Consider the following 23,458-nt stretch of genomic DNA (forward strand, 5'->3'; position numbering starts at 1 on the left):
AATTATTGCTCTATGACTGCTACAAGGTTATTTATTAACAAGTTATTTTATCTTGATACAGTGGATCTTTTCTCTTATTCCCCTCCTTAATGTTGTGTTATTTTCATCAGAGAAATTTCTGAGAGCAAATGCAAATTGCAGAGCTCCACAATCTTGCTCTTGCTCTCCCTTACTTTGCTATTAGTATGTCAGTATGCTGAATGCTGATGTGTCTCCAGTGCTGCACCACTGTAATGATATATCCTCTTTTATATGTGGTTGTCAGCACAAATAATTAGACCTAAAAGTTATAGCTGAAATATAATCCAAAAATGGCAAGGCCCTGTTTTGGAAATTGTCTATAAAATGTCAGCACTCAAGGATACATTGGGAGCATAAATAGTACAGCATTGTTTGAGCACAAGATTAGACTGTAAATGCATTTTTTCTGGTTCCAATTTTTCCTCTCCTTCTGTTGGTTCTGTCAATAGGTTGTGAGACTTCAGCAACTGCCTTTCTGTTTGAAGTCCTTTTGTAAAAAGATAGCACTGGGGAGAGATGAAAGGTGTGTACAGATGAGTAAACCATGCAGACCAATGATCATATTTGAGGATAGCTCCTAAATTCACTCCTCCCTGACTTGGAGGAGGTGGTTCCTGAGGAAGGCAGGAGTTTTGGCAGGTGACCAGTCTGGCAAGGGCAAGAAGGCACCCTGTTCACCAGGGATCCTTCAGCTTGCCTGGCTCGAGTAATGAATTGGACAGTCTCACACTCAGAGATGTGCCCCTGCTTTGCACTCTGCTGCTCATCCCAGCTGGGAGGTTAGAGCAGAGCCCCCTGACCTTGCCTCGTCTGTGCTGGGACTGGGGAGGAGCAGCAGACCAGGCAGTCCTAGTTCTCCTTCAGAGCAAAAGGGACTCTGGCTGCTGTTCCCTTGTGCAGAGGACAGGCAAAGGGGAGAGGATGTCAGGACCTGAGCAGCTGGAATTGCCTCAGAGAGGAGCAGAGAAGCATGCAGAGCACAGGCACGGCTCCATCACCATGGGGCAGCACCCAGTGAGCAGGCAGGAAGGAGAAAAATGAGGGCTGGAATTAGATGCCAGGTAGGCATGATGCAAAGGAGGCCCAGAAGCAGGAGTGGGCAAATAGAGGTGCCTGGATCTCTGCAAACCAGAGGGAGGGGTGTTAGCATTGTCATCTTCTAAGCTTACTGTGGCCAAGGGAGCCAGCAGGAAAATTTGGAAATTTGGTTTCCCCCTTCCCTAGCAGCGCTGCACGACTTTGGAAGCCTGGGTAGTCCTCCTGGCACTTTGTGTTTCTAGCAGAGCCTCACTGGATCCAGCAGGGTCTCAGCACATGAGAGGGACTAACAACACCAGCCTGAGAGCCCTGAGCTTAGAGCCTACAGCTTTTGCAGCCAGCAGCAGGGAGGAGGGTGTCCCTGGTTCTCCAAAGGGGTAACTTCACCCTCGGAGGGAACCTGAGACGTGTGGAAACAGCCACTCTGTGCTGAAAGGAGCCAGGCAATCGATTGAAGCTCTTTGCTCTCACGGCAAGGAATGTGCATGTTAGTGCATGCTGAATTATTAACATTTCTCAACCTTTGTGGCTCTAGTGTTGCTTGCTCCCCTCCTTCCCCCCAGCAGTCCCCCCTGTGAGTGGGGAGCCAGACTCCACAGTGTCTTTTCTCCTGGTCTTGTGAGATCCAGGGCATGGGCTCAGGTTGCACTGCACTCACTGCTCCGAGTTTCACTTCACTTCCTAAGGAATGCTCTCGGTGGGGAGATATGCAGAATAGTGGGCTAGCACAGAGCCCTTATGATGTCTGTTCTCTGGATGAATTATAATGAATCTCATTTTTGACAGTCTGCAGGTTTAGTTAAACCCCTGAATTATAGTATTGTCCATTGAAATAATTTTAATATTCACAGTAGTTTTCCCTGTGCTGTTCTTGCAAAACCTCTGAACCACCTTCTTCTGATCCTTATCCAAAAAGAAGATTAAAAAAATTATTGCAAATTCTAGTCAAGAAAATTGTAATTAAAAGGGAAATTTCATTGCTGCAAAAAATGAAGAAAACAAAATTTTCTGGAGCACTTAAGGTAGAATCATGGACTGTAATAACCCATGTGATTTGACTTGTAAATTGGACAGAAATTCCAAGAATGTTGCTTTTTGAGGAGTTACACTGATTTAAATTATTACCAGACTCTTACGCTAGAGAAGCTAGCAACTTAAATTGCTGGCTTGAGCCCGAGGAATGTGTTGATGGTGCTCTGCAAGCTGCTGTGAGAGCTGTGCCAGCTCTTGCTAATGCTAACTGACAGCATCTCCCCTTCTCCCTCCATACTGACTGGGACAAGAAGCTGCCAATTATCCCCCAAGAGGATGGGAGGCTGATGGAGCCCATCCCTTCGTCTGCATATGCTCCTGAGAGAGCACTGTCTGGGCCAGATCTCTTACTGAAGGCACTGCCCTGACCTCCTCCCACCTCTCATGTAGAGAGCTGACCCCTGCACAGGTCATCCATTTTTAGCAGCTGGGTGCCTTGGGCACTGCTGCTCTCTGGTGCAGCGAGCCCATCTCAGCAGCTCTGCTGGTGTGCAAATGAGGGGAAGATGGCTCAGCCATTCTGGGTTGCAGGAATGCACCACAGAAGCCTGTTTAAGCACTCCTCTGTTGCCAGGCTGGAGAGCTGAGGCTCCTCACAGCACCTGCAGGCTGTGGTGTGCAGGAGGCACAGCCCATGTCGAGGCTGGTGAGGGGGTCTCCTACTGTTTGATCCACAGTAGAGTTTTCCTTGCCATTCATCCCTTTTCTAAGCACAGGAATGCACCAATCACCTCTGCTGCTCCCGTGTGTTTGGCACGGGGGGAGAGTGACTTCCCATCACCCTGCAGAGCGCTGCAGCAGGGCCCTGAGCCCCAGTGAAGTGACTGTCCCCTCCCTGCAGGGCAGCAGGCAATGTCAGCCCTGACATCCCTCGGGAGAGGCAGCACAGCCACCACAGGTCCTGCCCCTCTGCAGGACACATCAAGGGTGACACAGCACCAATGGAACTCACACAGCCCCAGGAGCACCCTGAAAGCAGGAGCTTGGCATGGGGACTCATGTGGGGTGCAGGGGAGTCTGCAGCAGGCTGTGCTGCCTCTGGTCTCACAGGGCTGGAAGTGAAAAATCTGTTTGTGCATGCTGGGCTCTGACCTTTCTGCATGGCCTTGTGTCCTCCAGTTTATTGTCTTTCCAGGTCCTTGTTTGTATTTGTGTGCCTTCCCTCTCCCTGTCCTGCCTTTCCACCATTGTCTGTCTGACTTTGTAGTGGCCTCCGGTGCCTGCTAGCCTGTTTGCCTTGTGCATGTGTGTGAGTGCTCTGTGCACACCTATGGCATTATCCTCAAAGTTTGCTTTTTTTCTGTTTTAATACAGCTTGGGTGGGTGGGTTTGGTCCTTTGGTGGGGACAGAATTTGAACAGCTTCTACCTGGAATAATTCGACGCCATGTTCATTGGAAAATAAACCTGACTCCTAATGAATGGTGCTGGGATGCTTTGGTTGGAAATACATGCCATCATGTTAAACCATTGCCATGTCCATCAGGTTAAGTCTGTATTCTCATGACTGCATAGCATTTGAGTACACTTTCAGTTCTGTCTCATTTGGGGAGCACTGCCCCGTTGGTCAGGTAACACTTCACTGGTGATTGCTCATGTAGGTATTGATTTGAGATTTAATAATTGATTAAAAGAAGCATCCAGCAAGACTTTGGATTTATATGCAAAAAAAAAAAAAAAAATTGCAAAGGAAGTTATCCTTAAGTTATCCTTACCCTGGTTGGTAAGGAGCTAATGAGCCCTGTTTTGTCACTGAGACGATGTGTAGTACACACACAATGTTGACAGTATTGTTTAATTTATCACAAAGTCTTAGCTCTGTTGTACATGCAAGTGTGGGGGCTTCTGTGTTCAGTCTATTTCTGCAAACCTGATGGTTTGGGGATGAATCATCAAAGAGAGCACTAGTGAAGTTTGATTTGGGTAGAGCCAGCTTGGCAAGCGGAGCTGACACCTCTGCGGCTCACGGGGCTGTCAGCAGCTTTGCTGTCTGCGGAGATGCCGCGGTGGAGGAGCCAGGCCAGCAGAGCTGTGAGTCCCCGGGCCCCCATCGCCCATGGGGCTGGCCACACCCGTGGCCTGTTGTGACCTGGCCCTGCTCAGGCTCCTGCCCCGTTCCCAGCTGCCCCCAGCACTGCAGCAGTCCCTGCCCCACCAGCCCAGTGCACGGATGGAGGAGCACAATTGGCAGGGAGAGGCTCCTCGCAGCCGGTCAGTCGTGACCCCGGCCGCTGCTCAGGGCTGCTTTTCCAGTGGAGGAGGCTAGGGGAGAGCAGAGCTGCTGGGCAAAACACATCCAAGCAGTTTCCCTTTTTAACTACAGACTGAAATGAGCTTGCCCAGAGGAGACAAAGATTTACTGAGCACAGTTGTTTCTCTACCCTTGCTTAAATAGGCCCATAACACTAACCCTGAAGAAGGGACCTCATTTCTCAGTGTCATTTTCCTGACGGGAATGCATATGGCAGGCAGCTTTAGAGCTTTATTGTAGCTGAGAGTTGCTTACAAATAAGTCTTGAATGAAATACCCAGCAAGGGATTGATAGGAAGAGAAGCTGTGCAATGCAATAAGGAGGAATACATCTCCCAAAGAGCTGCCATGAAGGTGGGAAAGGTTCTGCCAGCCCAGCTCTCTTCTGTCAAAATGGATATGATCTCACATCTGTCAGGATTAGTTCTCTCTTGCCCAGCAAGGTGATCTCTTCAGGCCCTGACAATGTCATGCAGCTCGGGTGACTATTTTCTGAGCCAAGGTACAACCTGAGTTACATTTTGAAAGGAATTATATTTTATTTAGCAGCACACGTGTGCTAATTCAAAAAGAAACCCTTCTGCTGCCCCTGCCCAAACCCTGTGAGGTTTAGGGAATGGGCTGCTTTGCTCCAGAGCTAATAAATTGAGCAGGTGATTCCGTTTTGCAGAGCTTCAGCGGGCCCTGCGCGAAGTGTGTGACTGGCATTTGTGCATGCTCTCTAATTAGAAGGATGTAATTTAAATGGAGGAATGTTTCATGTTAGTAATATGATTTCAAAAGGCTATGTTTGGAGGGAACGGATTGAGCCATCTCTTAATGAGTTCTGCTAATAAGATGCCAGTGGCTAAAGAAGGATAGCAAAGTGTGTGCAATTTGGCAAAGTAGTGAACAGCTTTTGCACTTCATTTTATCTGTCCTGAGGGATAGACAGGCAAAAACGTTGACTGCCCCTCATGTACCCCCGCAGTGCAGCTGAGTGCTCTCTGCTGGTGCTGTGGCCCTACTAGCTGTCTCCTCCTTGTTTCAGTGCGGCGTGTTGCTCCTCGATTCTCTATCCCTCCGAGCAACCACGAGGTGATGCCTGGGGGGAGCGTGAACCTCACCTGCGTGGCAGTAGGTGCTCCAATGCCCTATGTGAAGTGGATGGCTGGTGTGGAGGAGCTGACCAAAGAAGATGAGATGCCCGTCGGTAGGAACGTCCTGGAGCTCAATAACATCATGCAGTCTGCCAACTACACCTGCGTGGCCATCTCTTCCCTTGGCATGATCGAAGCCACAGCCCAGATCACTGTCAAAGGTAAGGAACTATTACTTGCAGTGCTCCTGTTCGGGTTTCAGCAATGTAGCCCTTTGCCAAAGTTTCTTGGCTGCTGCCAATTGACTGCTCTCTTCTGTGACTTTTCCAGTTTGCAAGGGAGGTTCCCAAACCCAAAACTTTGTTTTTTCCTGCTCACAGTATGATGAGATATTTGCTCTGAAGGTCGTTTTCCTCTCTCCTGCAAGTGGCATGGTAGACAAGCTTGTGTCAGGCCAGCTTGTGTCCTTATTATGCCATGAGAGAACCTCGCTGAGTCTGTGTTGTTCTCAGCAATGTCTGGCTTGTTCAGTGCATCAGCAGGATCATCTCCACACAGTGGTGGGCCAGGGTGTCTTGGGGTAGGGTCTGTGGATGTCTGCAGTCAGAGACCTGTTCACAGAGATGTCCTCTTGCAGTAAGGGTGAGACAAGAAAGTTAATCCCAGCAATGTGAAGTGTCCATGAGCCTCAACAGAGTGAGCATCCTCCCTCCCTGCAGGGAGGAGCTATATGAGTTCATTTGAAATTTGTTACGTAATCCTCTGTAAATGTCTTCCCTTATTGCTCTGCCCCTTTCCCTTTCTTTTTCTTGTGTTGCTGTCCTTCAGTTGTACTTTCTGCTGAGGTTTCACAAGTAGCTTTGCTCCAAAGAGGATATTGTTGCCAATTGCTGACCACAGGGTAGCCCACCCACTAACAGGAGTCTGAAGGTGTCCTGCCTTTCCCATCTGGGGCCTATCAGAGCCGCAGTATCCGTTTCCTTCTCTGCTTGCAGTTGATTTGTAGCTCAGATTACCACAGATATGTCATCTTTTGAGTCTGTCTGTTCTTGAAGGCTCCTTCCTGCACTAAGGCCACCTTTAGCACAGAGTTCCTGCTTGAACAAATCAGAGAATTGAGTGTTAGCCCTCTCTGACCTGGAGATAACAGGAAATTCTCTGGGCTAGTCAGAGGATGCTTTTAACCTCAGCCGCACCCAGCTCCCTTTACTCACAACACCTGCTCCTCAATACCTTTTCCAGCCTCCCTTTTCATACAGAGAACAGTGGTTACCTTGCTGTAGTAGATACACAAGAGCATGTAGGAAAAAGGGCCATGATGGAATGGTGGTCTGGTCTTGGAGGGAAGAGGTGGGAACTGCACCATTGCACTGATGGTTTGCAGCATTTCATAGCTGGAATGCCTTTGCCTCCATCCCTCACTGCCCCAGGACAAATTGCTCAGCTCCTTTTGCCCTTCACCTTCCTCCTTGTGTCCTTGTCTGCTTTTTCTACACCTTTATTCTGGATATCTTACTGCCTCTGTCCCAAATTCCTTCACCCATTGTTGCTTCTCCTGTGCTTGCTGGCAAGCAGAGCATTTTCAGCGCAGACAGGAGCAGCAAGATTACACAGAACTGACTGCACTTAAGTGTGTTGAAAGTACCAGACCTGCCCTTGCTCACATGGAGGCTGCACACCCAACAGCTGTCAGGAGTCAAATTTGTGGCTCTTCAAAAGAAAAGGAGTTTCATCTGTCCTTGAAAGCCTGAGGGATGCCGTGAGAAATCTGTTTCTTGAGGCCATAATACTTTGCAGGTTGGGTTTGCCCTCCCTGAGTCCTCCATGGGCAGTGGTGGGGTGTCTGGCTGTGGGTTGTGTGCCCTCCCCTCCCATGCCAGTTCAGCCCTGATGATCTTCTCAGTATTCATGTTGTGGTAGCACTGGAGAAGGCATTCTCTGGTACTCAGAGCAGGCATGCCCTGTGCTAAGGAGCTTGCCTTCCTCAGCTGAACATGTGAAAACTAGAAACCTGATGGCTTTGCCAAAGAATGAAGTTCTTGAGTATCTTAATTTGGGTTGAGCATTTTCCCTAGTTCCTTCTCAAGCATGACTGCATTACAAGTCACTAATTACTTTAGAGTGGTTTGTGGGAGGTTTAAACTTACTGTAGACTTTAATTCAGTCATTGTACTAAAGTATTTGTGTACTCTGCAACTCTCTCTCACACACAGTCATTCTTTTTCTTTGTTCTTGTGGTAAAATGGTAAATCTGGACATGTGTGTTTGCAGTCATTGTGTTCTCATTGACACTTCGGAGGTATCATTGTCAGAGTTCTTCTGTAACAATTTACTGTCTGGTTGCAGTTTGACACACCACCCAGTGAAATAGTGGATATGAAAGTTGGTAATTTCTCTGGCTGTATCTCTCCTGCATGTACTGTAATACTTACAAAGCCTTGCCCCATCAGCCCTTCTAACAGCATTGTCCATGAACTACCTTTGGCCTAAGATACTGCCTCTCTGGAAGCAAGAGCATAACTCCAGATTACTTTGGTGCTCTGATTGCTTTACTGTGTAAATCAGCTGTGCACCTGGCTTCTGGGGCCAGCCCAGCCCAGCAAGCATCTTCCCACTGCCGGGTGAACCCCCATGACAGAAACATTCCTGCATTCCCGTTGAATTACTTTTATTTAGCCTGCTGCTGGTAAGTGCGTCAAGCACATCTAATAACATGATTGCTCTGTTTATCCTTCCATTAAGAACCACTTCAAGCAATATATGGTAATATAAAAATGCATGTTATAGACTATGAAATGATTTCTGCCTTTTAAAGAAGAATGTTAATGGGAGGTGGCAGCTCCATTTTTATCCCCGTGCACATTGCAAGGTTTGAGCTGACTGAATTATTTAAATCACACCTCTCTGCCTTCCAATTGCAGCACTGCCAAAACCTCCAACAGAGCCATTAGTGACTGAAACAACAGCTACCAGCGTGACCCTCACCTGGGATTCGGGCAACTCTGACCCCATTTCATATTACGTCATCCAGTACAAGCCCAAATCCCTGGAGGGCCAGTTCCAGGAGGTGGATGGTGTGGCAACAACCCGCTATAGCATAGGTGGGCTCAGCCCCTTCTCTGAGTACGAGTTCCGGGTCATCGCAGTCAACAACATCGGCAGGGGTCCCCCCAGTGAGCTGGTTGAGGCCCGGACAGGAGAGCAAGCTCCTTCAAGTCCACCCCTCAAAGTGCAGGCACGGATGCTGAGTGCCAGCACCATGCTGGTGCAGTGGGAGCAGCCGGAGGAGCCCAATGGACAGATCCGAGGGTACCGCGTGTACTACACCACGGACCCGCACCTGCCTTTGAGCGTGTGGCAGAAGCACAACACTGATGACAGCCACCTCACCACCGTGGGCAGCCTCATCACAGGCACCACCTACAGCATCCGTGTCCTGGCCTTCACTTCGGTGGGCGATGGGCCCCCCTCAGACATCATCCAGGTCAAAACTCAGCAAGGGGGTACGTATGGAGTGGGGCAGTGGGGCTCAGCTGAATGTCTGACCTGCACCAGGCATCACAACTGCACTTGCTGCTCAAATGAGCGCATGTCAGAGAGGGTCGGGGGGCATTCCCACCCCACAGCCATCGGATTTATGCTGTCAGATTGTCCTGGGGAGCTGCTATCAATCTCCATGCAGGTAACAGCCCACACTTTTGTCTGAGATACAGTGGCTAAAAACGTGACACAAAGTCCTGGACACGGGTGTCAGCACGTGTGTAACTGCTGGACCCTTCTGGGGTCTGAGTACACATGTGGAAGGAAGGATCTGGGATGCAGTGAGGGTCTGGAAGTGAGCACGATCCCCATAGTCACCCACCTGAGTGACAGAGATGCTTGCTTGTGGCCTGAGATGTTCTAAGAGCGCAGTACAGGAGAGAAGGAATGTTCTGGCAGAAATGAAAGAGGATCCACACAAAGTGAAATGCTGACTTTGCTATGTCATGCAACTCTTCTCGCCTCTTCTGGCACTAACCCTGTGTTTGTTCCCCAGTTCCTGCCCAGCCAGCTGACTTCCAGGCAGAAGCGGAGTCTGATACCCGCATCCTGTTGACATGGCTGCCTGCCTCTCAGGAACGCATTACTAAATATGAGCTGCTGTACTGGGAAGGGGAGGATGGCACTCAGGTGAGCATCCTGCCTGGCAGCTCTTGGGGCTGGACATGGCAGCTTGGGAAGGGTGTGTGCTCCAGCCAGAGTGGTAACAGAACTGTTTCTTTGTGTTTCTTCTGCCTCAGTGGTGTGCAATAGGAACGTGGCATTCTGGTTTCTGTGTAAGTGACTTCACCAGTTCTTGTTCATGCTGGCAAAGTAGCTAGTGACTGGTTTGGGACTGGAAAGGCTCAGAATGCTGTGACAGCATCCCTGAGTCATGCTTACTGCTGGTGCCTCTGAACAGTCACACTTCCGGGCAAGTCTGAAATGGCCTCCAACGTGTGTCTCTGGCCCCAGGACTGGTTAGATGTAAAAAGCAGATTGAAGGTAGCCTAGAGAGAGCCCTTCCACATTTACTGCAGGTCCCTAAAGGAAGTCTAGTTCAAGATATATCAAAGGTAGTGCTGGCTTCAAGACAGCACAGCAAGAATTGTGCCATGACACCATCACAGTGTCCAATGGTTTTCTCCCTCTCCTCTTATTATAGTGGCGTGAGAGCTGCCAAAAATAAGTGTCTTTCAGGTGAAATGTCAACAAATCAAGCTCTTTTCCAGCAGTGTTTCGGTGCATTAGAGATCCTGAGTGCTGCAGAACAAGGGCTTTACTCTGTTTCACAGGCAATATGCTGTCTATTGGGAGAAAGCAAACTTGTGTGTCCTGTGCTCCTTGTCTGAACTTGTATAGCTGGACCCAGCATTCCCACAAAGCTCTAGACTAGTGAGTGCAGTCTGGACACCAGACAGTATAGCCTGGCTGTGACAGAGGCCTGCTTCCCTGCAGAGTCCTGGTGTGTCACCCAGGAAGCTCTGTGCTTTGGAGTCCTGCAGGACTGCAAGCAGGTTTGGCAGCGTGGCTGGGACTTTTCGTGGGTCCAGAATGGCTGCGCACCAGCTTTTCTGTATCCTCCAACTACACCAAATAATCTCTTTCCTTTTTTTTTTTGGCAGCAAAAGGTGGAGTTTGACCCAACCTCCTCATATGCCGTGGAAGGTCTCAAACCAGACACATTGTATAAGTTCCGTCTGGGCGCCCGATCAGAGCTGGGGGTAGGAGTTTATACCCCCACAGTGGAAGCCAGAACTGCCCAATCCAGTAAGTGCCTGACACTCAACACTGCTGGAGACAAAGCAAAAGCAGTCCATTTTCCATCTCCTGGGCACAGAGAAGCCCAGTGCCTCTGCCCTTGTAGGTTTGCAGGGATGCTGGCATGCAGTTTGCTAAAGGGAGTAATGGGAAAGCCAGCTGGGGTTTGGATCAGGGCTCTTTGGCAGAGTGGGTGAACCCAAGGGGTAAGTTGTTTCTTTGTGTCCCTTTGATCATACTGTCTTTCCCTAAGGGTAGATTCATAAAACTGATGGAGGAGTAAAACAGGCTGGGAAATTGCTTTGGAGAGATTGATTTGAGTGGGTTTGTGCATCTCTATGAATTTACTCCCATGCAGGCAAGCTGTCTGGACAGGCAGCATATGGGTATTTGGCTCTAAATGTGACTGTCTCCAAACCATTGGATTTTCATCCCTTCACTCCCCATTCCAGCTGCCTTGCTTACACAGGAGTCCATCCCTGGCCCATACAGTTGATTGCAAGGTGAGGCATCCTGTGGGGCCAGGTGTGTCTGTGCCTGTCAGGCAGCTGGAAGAGTCATTTTGGAGAAGTGGCTGTTTGCCAGGGTTGTGTGAGCAAGTGAGGCTGCTGCTTCTGGGACTGCAGTGCTAGGGGAAACCAGAGCAAGCTGCAGTTGAGTTAATAGAGAGGCTCAATAATGAGGTAACCCAGGCAATATCACTTTCATCCTGGCTCTGCCCTGTGTGATCACAGAGCGGGAGTTTGCACTGCTCTGATTGGCAGCTCAAAGTGCTGCGCATAAGCAGATTAGGGCTATCAAAGGGCCCTGCGATAAGCTCGTTTTCACTAACGATTTTTTGGGCTTGCCATTATGCAAAGGGCATTAAAAGGGGGAAAAAAGACATTTCTGTTAGCACCGTCTGTCTGGGATTTACTGCTCTGTGGAGTGAGCAGTTGGCACAGGCAGCCAGCCTTCCCTGCAGGGAGGGCAGCAGCATGCACAGCAACCAGGAGTGTGAGATGGCCATTAGAAAGGGAGCTCTGGCAGGGAAGAGCAGCTCTGCTCACTTTTAGAATGACCTTCTCTTCGAGGAAAACTCAGCTTCATTAACATACCAGTCCCAGGCATTCCTCCACCTCGTTAATTGAGCTAATGATGTCTTAGCGCTGCGCAATAGGCAGGTATGAAAATGGAGAAAGGTTCAGATCATATGGTTATAAATATTTGAAAACTAAGAGCAAATTCTGAATATGGGGATTTGTATACGTGTTTCAGATAGCTTTTGTATTGATAGCAAAGGTTGAAGTAATTCTCCTGCCATGTAAATTAATTCCATCAGTAGATGCTCTTATCCTTGAACACACTTAATCAGAGACAGCTCCATGCATAAATGAGTCCTTCAGAGTCTCACAACTGTCCAAGTAAGAGAAACGTTTGTTTCATGGACTCATCAGGGCAGACATCTTATCATGACCTACTCTACCTATTGTCTGCTCACAAGGCATCTCACACCAGTCTGGTTTTAACGTTGTCACTTCATTGGCCAGTGGTGCAGTAGCTGACTGGTTCTGGCTTGCGATTAGTCAGAGAAATGTGCATAGGCTGGAAGAGATTTGGCATTTAGCCACAGGAGTACCTTGGTTTGACCAGCCAAGCCCTCCTCACTGACTGAAGGAACTAAGAATCTTAGATTGACCCAAGAAGTGACCTGGGTCTTGGTTTACAGGCCCCTACTTGAAAAGATTTCTGATGGCACTCTATTCAATGACAGAAGCCATTGGCAGTTGCTGAGCTGTTCAGTGAGGGTGACAAACCACTGTCTGAACAGTCGCAATGCAGTGTGCAGCCTTGAGTACTGAGGGACTCAAAATCAAGTAGGTCTTTCAGAAAGCTGTGCTTTACCTTGGCAGAAGTTGTGTTCACAGTACACAACTTCCAGGCAGAAATCCTTTGGTCTTTACTTAGCAACACCTTGTATTAGATGGTTCAACTGGTCCCCTTCGGCCTTAGAATTTACTAATCTAGAAACACTACAGCTCCCAGCTTCAAACTGGTTTCCTTCCTGCACTTTTCCATCTGGTTACCCTGAGAAAGGCTGTTAGATCATGGAGCTTGACACGTTCAGGTGGGACACAAGCTGCAGGAGCAGTCAGATTCCTGCTTTCCAAAAAGCCTCTCTTCAGTCTCTATTGCTGTCCCTGACAAACCAGTCATGGGGCAGGTAGGACGCCCATGATCAGTAGTGACTCACTAATGGGCTGGAGAAGGATGCTGGTCTTGCTTTTCTTGTGGCACCCCTGCTCAGGAGTAGTGGCCATGCTTTTGTGGAAGGGCCAGAGGAAGGCAATGCCCTTTTGAACCCTTCAGCAGCACAGCTGAGACCTCATCTCCTGAGCAGGCAGCTGCTTTCTAGGTTGTCTTTCCTGCTAAGCTGCCCACTGAGTTGCTGGGCACCCTGCAAACAGTACAAGCAGTGCTGCTTTGAGGGCCTGAAGAGCAAGGGGGAGTTTTCCAGGAGTCTGCAGTGCCTCAGGCAAGAGGAATGATGCAAGAGAGAAGTATCAGCTCTGTGCCCATTAGGCCTTGGCATTAAAATGCTGTTCTCCCTTGAAATACTAAGGTGGGTCCTAAGTCTGCCTTTTCCCTAGCCTGAGGAGCAGGTGGGTTGGATGGTGCACAGAGTTGCTGTGGGCCATCGGGGGAGGCTGTCGTGAGTAGCCTGGAGGCAGCAGAGGTTTGCACAGTGTGTGTGGGTACATCTGCATGTGTGGGTGCATGCTGGCCACCCAGTCTGCTCTTTGCTGGCCCCAGGAGGGACATTTTTACTCCTTGTGCATTTTAAGTTGATCCTGCTCATGTTATCAAGTTTTATTTTGCTTTCTTTAAGTGTTAATCTGAGCTTTTGACTTGCACATCATATGTGTGACTCTTACCCAGTCAACAGCCAACTTTTGACTTGCCTACACTGCCATCCAAAGCTACCTTTGGAGAATGAGCTCACTGCTGCATGCCAAGGGAAGCTGTGGAGGTTCTGTCAAAGCACATCTCTTCTGTGAAGGGCAGACAGTGGCAAGGAAAGGTTTGCCAAGCCCCTTGTGTCTCACCTGTCCTAAGGAATGCCACCAGGCACTTTGTCTACATTATGCCCTCCATTGTGGGTGTTGCTTTGGTGCTATGTTTTCCTACTCTCTTCCCTGCCACTTCTCTGCTGATTAACCAAAAGAGTGTGAGGATTCACTTTTTACCCCTGCTCCCTTTTCACTATACCAGATGGCAGGGCTGATCCTGTGCTGCCTCCCTCATATAGGCAACTGTTTGCTTCCACGCATTGCTTTGACTTCTCTTTCCTCCAGTGTATATCTCCCTTGCAGCAGCCTGACTGCTCAGGCATCGTCTCCTGCAGCTCCATCACTATTTACTCTCCTCCATCTTTCATCTCTCCAAGCATCTGAGCCCAAGCACCAGGAATGTTCCTGCTCTCTGAGCACAGGAGTGGGCATTAAAAGTTACATGCACTCTGCAGCTGTTTCTGCAAGCAAGTGGGCCTTGTTCCCAGCAAGGAGAGGTCACCAGTGGCATTGGGATGTCCTGCTGCCCTCTGCTTTCCCAGATCTTCTGCCACTGCCAACCTGTGCCCAGCAAAGCCAAGGCACCCTTGCTGAGTCCTTGAATTCCCTGAGGTCCTTTATGCCATGTGGAGTGACGTAGGTTGTGTTCACCTGTGAGCAGGCAGGGTTGTTCCTGTGCCCCTGCAAGGCTGGCTCTGCTGCATTGGTGGCTGCAAGGACTGAAGCATGGGGAGGGGCAGCAGTCTTTTTCAGGCATTTCTATGTTTCTGGATGAACACCCAGGGATGGAGCCGTCTCCCTTGTTCTTTCCCTGACTATGTGGGCTCCTTTCCTTCTCCAGATTTCACTCTTGCCTTCTGTGCCAGCATCCCAGGACAGTGAGGCCAAATGACAGGGGGCTGATGCTGCTGTGAGAGGACTCCTATGCTGCCAGAGTCCTGGTGCAACCAGACACAGCAGTTCTGCAAGGCTGGAGAAGGGAATGAACCAGGCAGATGTCATAAAGGTGCTTTGCTTTGTCCAGATCATCTTTCCTTTCCCAATCTCTCTTCTCCCACCTGTATTTGTTTTACTGCTCTTCCCCAATGTGCTATGTAGAGACACTTCTCTCCCAATGATCCCAACAGGAAGCAGCTGTTGCCTGGATCCCATTCCTCCTCCTGTGGACAGATAACATTGCCAGGGCTTAGAAGTTAATGCAAACTACAGGTGCTTTTTTGCCTGGGATGGGGCAAGACCTGCTTACTTCCCACTCTATAAATCCATAGGCCAGGAATTTACTGAGGCAGGTAACCAGTGTGGCAGGCATGAAGCAGTCAGTCCCAGATTCCAGGGACATGTGCAAAGCAGCACAACCACATTATCTCCTGTTCTTGCATGGTGCCTGGCCCCACCTGGTTAGGATGCAGCATACAGCTGATGGTCATGGTTTTAAACCCTACCAGGACAAACTCCAACCTCAGTCATCTGCTTTCCTTATCCACTTTTGTTTCCTCCGCTTGTCTAGGAGTGAGTTTTCACAAGCCTTCCTACAATCTGGTGTGTAAGCTTCCCTTCTGCCACTCTTGCCTTCTGCAACTTCCTACCTCTTCTGGTTTCCATCTGCTTCAGATCTTCACTGAAAGCATCTTTCTTCTCCCTACCAGTCTCTCTCTCGCACCCTCCACATGCCCCGCTTCCCTTACTGCCATTTGTTGTGTTTGGTAAAGTGAGTGTCCAGAACTGCTTTGGGAAGAGGTGTTCTCCATTGCAGAACAGCACTTCCATCTCCATGCTGTTCATCTGGCCTTCAAGTACAAATTGCCCCCCTAGTGCCATCTTTGATGATCTGTGAGGATGGCATGCAGTTGTCCACATGTATGTTCAGTGCTCCGTTGGCTGGGTAAAAGTTCCCTGTGCATTTTGGTTTGTCCTTCCATTCATTTCCCTTCATCTCCCCACTTCATTTATTTATCCCCAGCCCCCTCCGCCCCACCCCAAGAAGTCGAGTGTGTAAGCACCAGCTCCACCACCATCCGGGTAAGTTGGGTGCCGCCGCCCGCCCAGAGCCGCAATGGGCTCATCACCCAGTACTCCATTGCCTACCAGGCAGTGGAAGGAGATGACAACACCAAGCATGTGGTGGATGGCATTGGACGGGAGCACTCCAGCTGGGAGATCAAGGACCTGGAGAAATGGACAGAATACAAGGTGTGGGTAAGGGCTCACACCGATGTGGGGCCGGGACCGGAGAGCATCCCCGTGCACGTGCGCACTGACGAGGATGGTAGGTGCTGCTGAAAGCTCCTTCAGCTACTGCCATGGGTTAACCAGCACTCTGCTAAATGGGTTGCTGGAAAGGGGGGGAAAGGGAGGAGCAGGGACATTGACCTGGGAGCGCCTTTCAAGCAGGACCAGAGGGTGTCAGGAGCAATGCTTCAGGGAGCAGATCTCAACAGTTGCCCTGGAGTGGGGCTGGGGAATTGCTCTGCTGGCCCTCTGCCTCCAGCTTGTGTCAGATATCTCATTGTGGTTCTTCAGGGTCCTGTTTGTGTCACTGCTTCCTGCGCATGCAGGGAGGCATTGCTCTGCTTTCTATTGTGGTTTTATAGTGGGTGGTGGTGGATTTGTTTTTATTGAAGGTAGAATGAGCTCTCCCAGCCAAAGGCTTCTCTTGGGAGATCAGGACTTAAAGTTTACTTGTTGACCTGAAATCCAGCAAACTAAAAAGGGGGAAAGCAATCCATTTGAAAGTTGTAGATACTGCAGGAAAGCTGCTTCCTGCTCCAGCTTCCAGGCAAGCCACAGCTTATATAAAGCTTCTCTTCCACTCAAGAGTCAGAACACCACACGTACAGAGCACTTTACTGGATACGACAGCTTTAAAGAGAAATTGCTTTGTATTAGCAGGGCTGTCAGTTATGTCATCATGATTTAAGTCATTTCCTTTGAAAGTGCCAGAGCTCAGGGTGACAGTAGGAGCTCCCGTGGCTTCGTGCTGACCCAAGAAAGCTGCAGATTTAATGGGAGAAGAAAGAGATGGAGCGTCCAGGCAAAGAAAGCATGATCTCTGCATTACCCAATCAGTGTAGGAAATTGAAACCAGACATGTTACAGTTTCCCTAAATGGGCTGCCGCTGTCCCCCATGTCTCCATGGCTCTGAAAGTGGCGTCTGGGAATGCTTGCTGACTGCATTCCTGGGCTGGCAAACACATCTGTGTGTGTCCTGCTGCCTGTATTGTTTGCTTCAGTTCTCATTCAGCAGAATTGTAGCCCAGGGGAAGCTGTTAGCCCAGAAATGTCGCAACAAGCTTTCTCAGTTAGTTTTTGGGCACCGTGGTTGGACATTCCAGCTTAGCTGTCAGGAGTGATTTTATATTCCTCTGACATGCTGATGCTCAGTAGATACCCATGATGAAGCGATGAGAAATGCTAAACTGTGATCTGAAAACAAATTGAACTTTCCCTGTTTGGACCTCAGATACAGCACATAATTCCCATTGTGGGGCAGGACAGAGTTCCTCAAAACACTGTGGTCTGCTCATATTCCCATCTTTTTGTGTCCCTGCAACATCCCCATGTCATGTCCTGCCGAGGCCTCCCGCCTTCTCGTGCCAGCAGAGCTTGACACACAGCTTCTGTCTGGCTCTCAGGGAGGATTTTGTTTTCCACTTGGACTCCCAGCTGTGTGTGTGGGCAGGTGTCTTGCCAGGGCAGGAGAGCCCTGTGGCTTGTGCAAGGTCACTGCACTAAGTGAATTGTGGATTACAGCATAGGCTGCTCCAGGCAGAAGGGGGTAACTGTTCAAGCACAGCCCCCACCATTCCCACACCTTGAGTTGGCCTCTTGGTGCTAAAATGCTCTGTTCCTCCTTTCTGTATTTTATTAAATTATCTACAATTAGAAGGACATCTGGGGAAAAATAATGAATTGCCCTGCAGCTTAAAAACTGTGCTTACCTGCTGGGTAGCTGTTTCTTCCCATTTAGTTGGTTGAAATAGCAATACTCATTACATCTGCTTGTCAGGTATCCATCCCTAATTATCTAATACTGATTTCTTGCTGTGTTGAGAATTGGGGCGTGTGAGGTTCCAAACCTCCAGATTTTCCCAGGGCAGTGGAAGGTGAAAAGGGTCCTGCAGATGAGGTGATAAGATGGAGCCCAGGTCCTTCACTTGGTACTGGGCACTTGGGTAGGATCAGTATCCTCCAGAGAGTGCACACCTCTACTCCCAGCTGCTTCAGCCAGAAGGAGCTTTCCAGGAGCAACTGAGAAGCTAATTTTTTAGAATTGACATTTTTGTCACAGTCAATGCAAGAGCGAAATATAATAAGGAGGTAATTTTTCCAAATGGTAAATAGGGTATAAATACATTTTTAAACGGGCCTCACCTTGCAAGAAAATTGATATTTTCTGGGCAGTGTAATTTTTCATTTTATTATCAAAAAGCATTCAGCTAGCCGTGCATGAAATACAGTCCCCAGAGCTGTCACAATCCCCACAGGCCCCTTTATCTGGCTGAGTTCAGTGACTGCTGTCTCTAAGCTCTGGGTTATTGTTTTAGGATGGTGCTTTTCCCCCTCATTAACCTCTCACTGTCACAGGGGAAGAGCATGTGTGTGCTCTGGCTGGTGGCAGGTACCAAGGCTCCCTGCAGAAGAGGCTCAGCACCCAGTCATGCTACCTGGGGCTGTTGGGCTTCCTTCAGATGGGTCTGAGAGGAGCTGTTGTGTCAGGCAAGATGCTAAGAAGGTTTAAAACCCCTGCCTGTGCCCCAGGGCATCCTGAGCTGCAGGGGGTCACCGTATTCTTTATATTCTGCTGTATTCTTGTATTCTTCCTTGCTCCCCTACTGCTGCAGATGAGAAAGAGAGAGGACCTTGGGTCTGATTCAGCACAATGACTTTCATCAGGGTTGCTCCTGCATATTACAATTACACTCTTTCTTACTGAGAGCAGCAAAAGGGAAGGGGTCAGGGATGTGGTCATGCTGAAAGACTGCAGTGTGATGTCCTGGGTAGGTACAGGAAGCTTGTACCAGTGGGGCCATCCTGGCAGTGAGGTGGGGGGAAGGTAGCGAGGGAGTGAGAGGCAGTGGCAGTGATTGTGTGGTGCCTGCTAACTGTTCTCCCGTGTGTGTTGCAGTGCCCAGTGCCCCACCGCGAAAGGTGGAGGTGGAGTCTGTGAACTCGACTGCCATCCGGGTGAGCTGGAAGCTGCCCATCTCCAACAAGCAGCACGGGCAGATCCGCGGGTATCAGGTTACCTATGTGAAGCTGGAAAACAACGAGCCCCGAGGGCAGCCAGTGATCAAGGACGTCATGCTGTCAGAAGCCCAGGTACAGTGTGGGGACCACCAGATGGTGGGCATGGCACCTTCCCTCTCTGCAAAGGGCAGGCTGGCTGGGTCCAAGTATTTCTTGGCCTCTTGTTGCAGCTCCAGAGTGTGGGACTGAGCCTCCCTGAGCAAGCAAGCAGTTTGTCCTTAAACTGTGGCTTAAACATGGGTAAAAAGTTTAATCAGGGAAGGATTACTGTAGAAAAGATGATGTTTTGTATGATGTTTCTCTCTTACCCCTTCTCTGATACGTATCTCTGCCTGCCACATCATGTGCAGACTCCAGCTGGAGCAAACTGTGCTTTGACAGTCCATTTACAAATGGTCAGAAAGTTTTAAATAAGCCTTGAGTCTTTCTTTTGTGATGCTGATTATGTTCAGGGCAAAATGTCTTTCTTGATAGCATCCACCTGGGTGCTGCCTGCTTGTAGGGCACATGGATAGCTCTGCACCCCTGCATGGGTGCCCTGCGTGGGCACAGCATGCCAGGCAGAACAGTACTCCTGGCTCAGCAAAGCCTCCCCTCCCTCCTGCTTTTGCAGGGCAGGGACTTGGTGTTGCATTGCTTCTTGAAACAAAACTTTAGGAGAAGCCAACCTAGTCTGGGAAGGGCTGGGGAGGAAGAAAAAGACCGAGGTAGAGGCCCACATCCCCTGTAAATGACTTTGTCTTTGCAATCCCCACACAGCAATCTGTTCATATTTAGGCCATCTCGTGGATACCTCACTGGCTGGGAGCTGCAGCCTCCTTCCCTCACACTGCTCCAGGCACAGCCGTGTACTCTGCACAGTCCAGGAATGTAAAATTGCCTTTTTCCCAAGGTCCAGGGAAGTTTTTGGTGCCCTGTGTGCCATGAAATACAACTCTTCTTTGGAGCAGGGGTCCTTCATCCTGGATGACCCACGCTGTTCTCAACTAAGATAATCGTATAAATGAAGAACAGGATCTGCTGCTGTTGGAAGCAACGAGGAATCGATTCAGAGCTGGCTTGCTTGAATGATGCCCAGTATAAATACTGGAGAGCTGCAACGATTAATTGATCTGTCTGCTGAATGCAGCTGTGAATCATTTATGCTTTGTCAGTGGGGAGTGCAGTGCACAGAGGCAGCTTTAGTCCCCATTCATATTCCGAAGGATAAAACTCAGTAATAATGCGGAAGGGGAAAACTTTAAAGAGACAAAATACTTTGAGGGTCCTTGCAGTGTTGTCTGGGGCACGTCTCTGTTTATGTTTCAGATGTTGCTTTGTTGTAATAGAGAAGCTGCTTACTGCCCTTTACTTATGCCAGGAGGATATAATCTTCTGTGTTGTTAGAACAATTGAGGCTGTGTTGTTCAGCTGGAGTTTGGAGCTAATGGGTTGGTCCCAAGTGTAGGTGGGCGAAGTTGGCACTGTTTTTCTTCTTGGTGTTTTCAAATATTTTATGCTTGCCCAGCCAGTTCTGCTTTCACTCCTTACTCATACATTTCAGAGAGAGAAATCCCATGCTGATGTGCAGATTGAGGATGCCAGAGCCAGAAACTTTTGAAGGAGTGCTGGATTTTGCATTAGTTTCAATGTGTGCATCAAGGAGGCAAGTTCCTAGAAGTTTCCTGGCTTCTCAGGCCATTTGTCAGTCTTCCATATTTGGTGAATTTATGTGGCAAAGTTCTTGATTTCTGTGATATTTTTTCCTGCTGTGTATGGTGGTGAACTCATCCACTGTAATTTTTGGAAGTGAAAATGATAGTTGCAGAGAAGCATCTACTCTGGAAGAGTCATGTCACTCTTGGGATAAACTAACGACAACCCTGCAGGGAAGAGGTTTCACTGACTTGGCAGAAGAGATCTCTATTTCCCAAAAGAGTGAGAAGCCAGGCATGACCTGTGCTTGTGATGAAATACATCTGCTCCAGATGCTGAAGAACTCTGTAAGAGCTGCCATCTTTCAGTACAGCAGTGCGTGTCTTTGCAAGCAGCCAGATGAAACTTTAACGAGTGGTCCTGGAAGAGTCATTTTCTGTGAAAGAAAACAAAAAGATACACTGGAAAACCTGGCCCCTGAAGGTCATAGGATGAAGATGGCCACAGTTCAGTACTCATAAACACTCACAAACATTTATAACAGTGCACAGGGAGAGAATTAAATGGATTGAAAATCTTGGGGTCAGAGAAGAAAATCTCTGGACAGGTAGGCAGAGCCCCCTCCTCCTCCAGCCAGGCTGTCTGCTGATTTGAGTGGGTATGTACCACATAATCTGCTGCCTGCAGACAGTGTGAAGACACTGATACTAAAGCTGACTCATGATTTTTCCTTATTGAAGATGAGAAATGGAAAGAGAGTAAACGAAGATGAAAGGAAAAAGGCGAGGGAACGGAGATGTTAGCTATGCAGATAATACGGATTCGGAGCTTTCAAAACCGTTTGAGCAGAAAGGACTGAAACATCAGCAGAGACGTGGGGGCCCTGGTGCTGGAGAGATCACATTTTATTTTACAGCCTCCTGCCTCGGCAGAGTAATCAGTTGTTAAGAAGGTCCTGTGATGGAGCTGAGGCCTCTCCCTCCCCTCTGTGGCTGCGCCTGTGACTGATTACCTCTGTCAGGATTCTGTGTGCCTTCCAGTCTGAGCTCTCACCTCCTACTGACAGCCTGATGGACAAGCAAATGTGACCCTACCCTGTGGAGGAGCTCCCAGGGTTGTGCAGCTGCAGAGCTGGATCAGGTACCTGCAGCACCTCTTGCCTGGGCCATGCCTTTCATGGCTCAGCCGGGTCCCGTGGTGGGTGATGGCAGAAGATTCATCTCTGTGCCCTGGATCTTGCATAAAGCACCAAGAGAGGGCTTTTGAAAGGAAACCAGAGCATTCCACCACTCCTTAAGTCCTCGCCAGCTCTAGGTAGCGAGGGATAGCAGGGCCAGGGGACACAAGCATTAAGCTTGACAGGGGCAGACGGGGCCCACCTCATTTCCTTGGTCTCCAATCTCTGGGCAGCTGCTGGATGTTTAGGGGGGGGAGTGGGCTTTAAGCCCACCCTCCCTGCAGATCCAGCCTGCCCTAATAACTTTGCAGGGCTGGCTGGGGACAGCTGGCTGCACAGAGGTCAGGCTTTGTGGAGAAGAGTTTCCTGCCACCTTCTCCTCCTGCTGTGCAAACAGAGTCATGGCACAGGAGGGGTTTGTGCTGCCCACAAGGAGGGCTGCAGGCTCACGGGAGGGTGGTGTGGTCTCTGCAGGCAGCACTTCACCAACCAGCACGCAAACTAAGTGCACATCCCACCAGCTTGCTCCAGAAGAGCAGGAAGAAGAAATGGCAATCACTTCAAGCTATTGGATTGAGATCAAAGGAGAAAGCAGACTTCAGTTCTCCCTGAGCAGTACCTACCCCAGGCACAACACAGGAATTTGCAGCCTCCGTTTTCCATGGTGTGATAGTCAAGGACCTTTCTCTGAATGTACTTGGAACATCTCATATGTGTGTACTTGTCTAGGTGGGAGTCTGGCATGGGGCTGGGATGTTCTCTGTTTCCTAAGTAGAACAAAACTGTAAGGCATCATCCAAGAGGCACTTCAGTGAAGGACCAAGGTGAAGTTCTGGTACCCTCAGACCCTCTGCATTTCATTGACCAAGTAACTGAGTTTATGTCTGGAGTTCCACTGTTGCACCGCAGTCACCGAAGAAGAGAGGAGAAGGATCTGCAGGAAAACCAATATTGGTTTCCCATAGCTGGGACTGTTGAGGGCTTGAATCTGTCTTTTGCAAGAGCCTTGGTCAGGGAAAACAGCCGTTCCCTGGTGAGACATGACTGTGCTGTGTTGAAGTGTAAAATGAAACATTAAAGCATTGCAGCTGCCATAAATACACACTGTTAGCTTTAGCACTTCCCAGAGCCATCCTGCCTCATGCACACAGCCCTCTCTCAGTTCTTTTTATGACTGCTCCTGGGCTTTTCAGATCAATTTGTCTTACTGACCAACCTTAAACAGTTAAGAAGCAATTGAGCTAGTTTAAGGAAGGAAATGTTTTGATCTGTAGATTAAATTTTTGTAATGAAACTGAATTTCTACCAAGGTATTTATGCAGGCCTGGCTTTTCACAGTTGTTGCTCCAGCACAGATCTCAAGGCATTTCTTTGCACTCTGATCTAATGCAAGATTAAAGTCCACTAAAACATTAGAGCAAACAGAGTTTGAACGTTAAACACTCGGTTTAAAATCCTAGGGCATGATAAACTCCCTGCTATGGTGTGAGAGGCCTCCTGAGTCCAGCTCTGCTCTGTTGTTCCTTGCAGTGAGGCGTCACATTCTGCCCCTGTAGCTACGTGGAGGCAGGCTGGGTGTTCCCAGCCACGTGGCTTCCACCCACCAGGGACATGCTTTTGTAGGAGAAGTGAGTACCAGGCCTGGGAT

At 49.1% G+C, this 23,458-nt stretch overlaps 1 protein-coding gene across 19 annotated transcripts in view; it reads left to right on the plus strand.

Annotated features, from left to right (window-relative positions):
- Nucleotides 1-23,458, plus strand: part of PTPRF (protein tyrosine phosphatase receptor type F) — a 375,235-nt gene that overhangs the window by 296,096 nt on the left and 55,681 nt on the right. For 13 of the 19 annotated variants that reach the window (XM_071436511.1, XM_071436510.1, XM_071436515.1 and 10 more), the window contains 6 exons: nucleotides 5,372-5,641; nucleotides 8,342-8,923; nucleotides 9,457-9,590; nucleotides 10,565-10,709; nucleotides 15,711-16,016; nucleotides 18,877-19,070. In XM_071436511.1, the coding sequence (XP_071292612.1) occupies nucleotides 5,372-5,641; nucleotides 8,342-8,923; nucleotides 9,457-9,590; nucleotides 10,565-10,709; nucleotides 15,711-16,016; nucleotides 18,877-19,070 (1,631 nt within the window). The remainder of the gene's footprint in view (nucleotides 1-5,371; nucleotides 5,642-8,341; nucleotides 8,924-9,456; nucleotides 9,591-10,564; nucleotides 10,710-15,710; nucleotides 16,017-18,876; nucleotides 19,071-23,458) is intronic. The other 6 variants (XM_071436520.1, XM_071436525.1, XM_071436526.1 and 3 more) reach the window with 1 other exon arrangement.

Source organism: Agelaius tricolor, unplaced genomic scaffold (genome assembly GCF_023055355.1).
Source record: "Agelaius tricolor isolate 1412-34295 unplaced genomic scaffold, bAgeTri1.0.p SCAF_11, whole genome shotgun sequence".
Classification (NCBI taxonomy): domain Eukaryota; kingdom Metazoa; phylum Chordata; class Aves; order Passeriformes; family Icteridae; genus Agelaius; species Agelaius tricolor.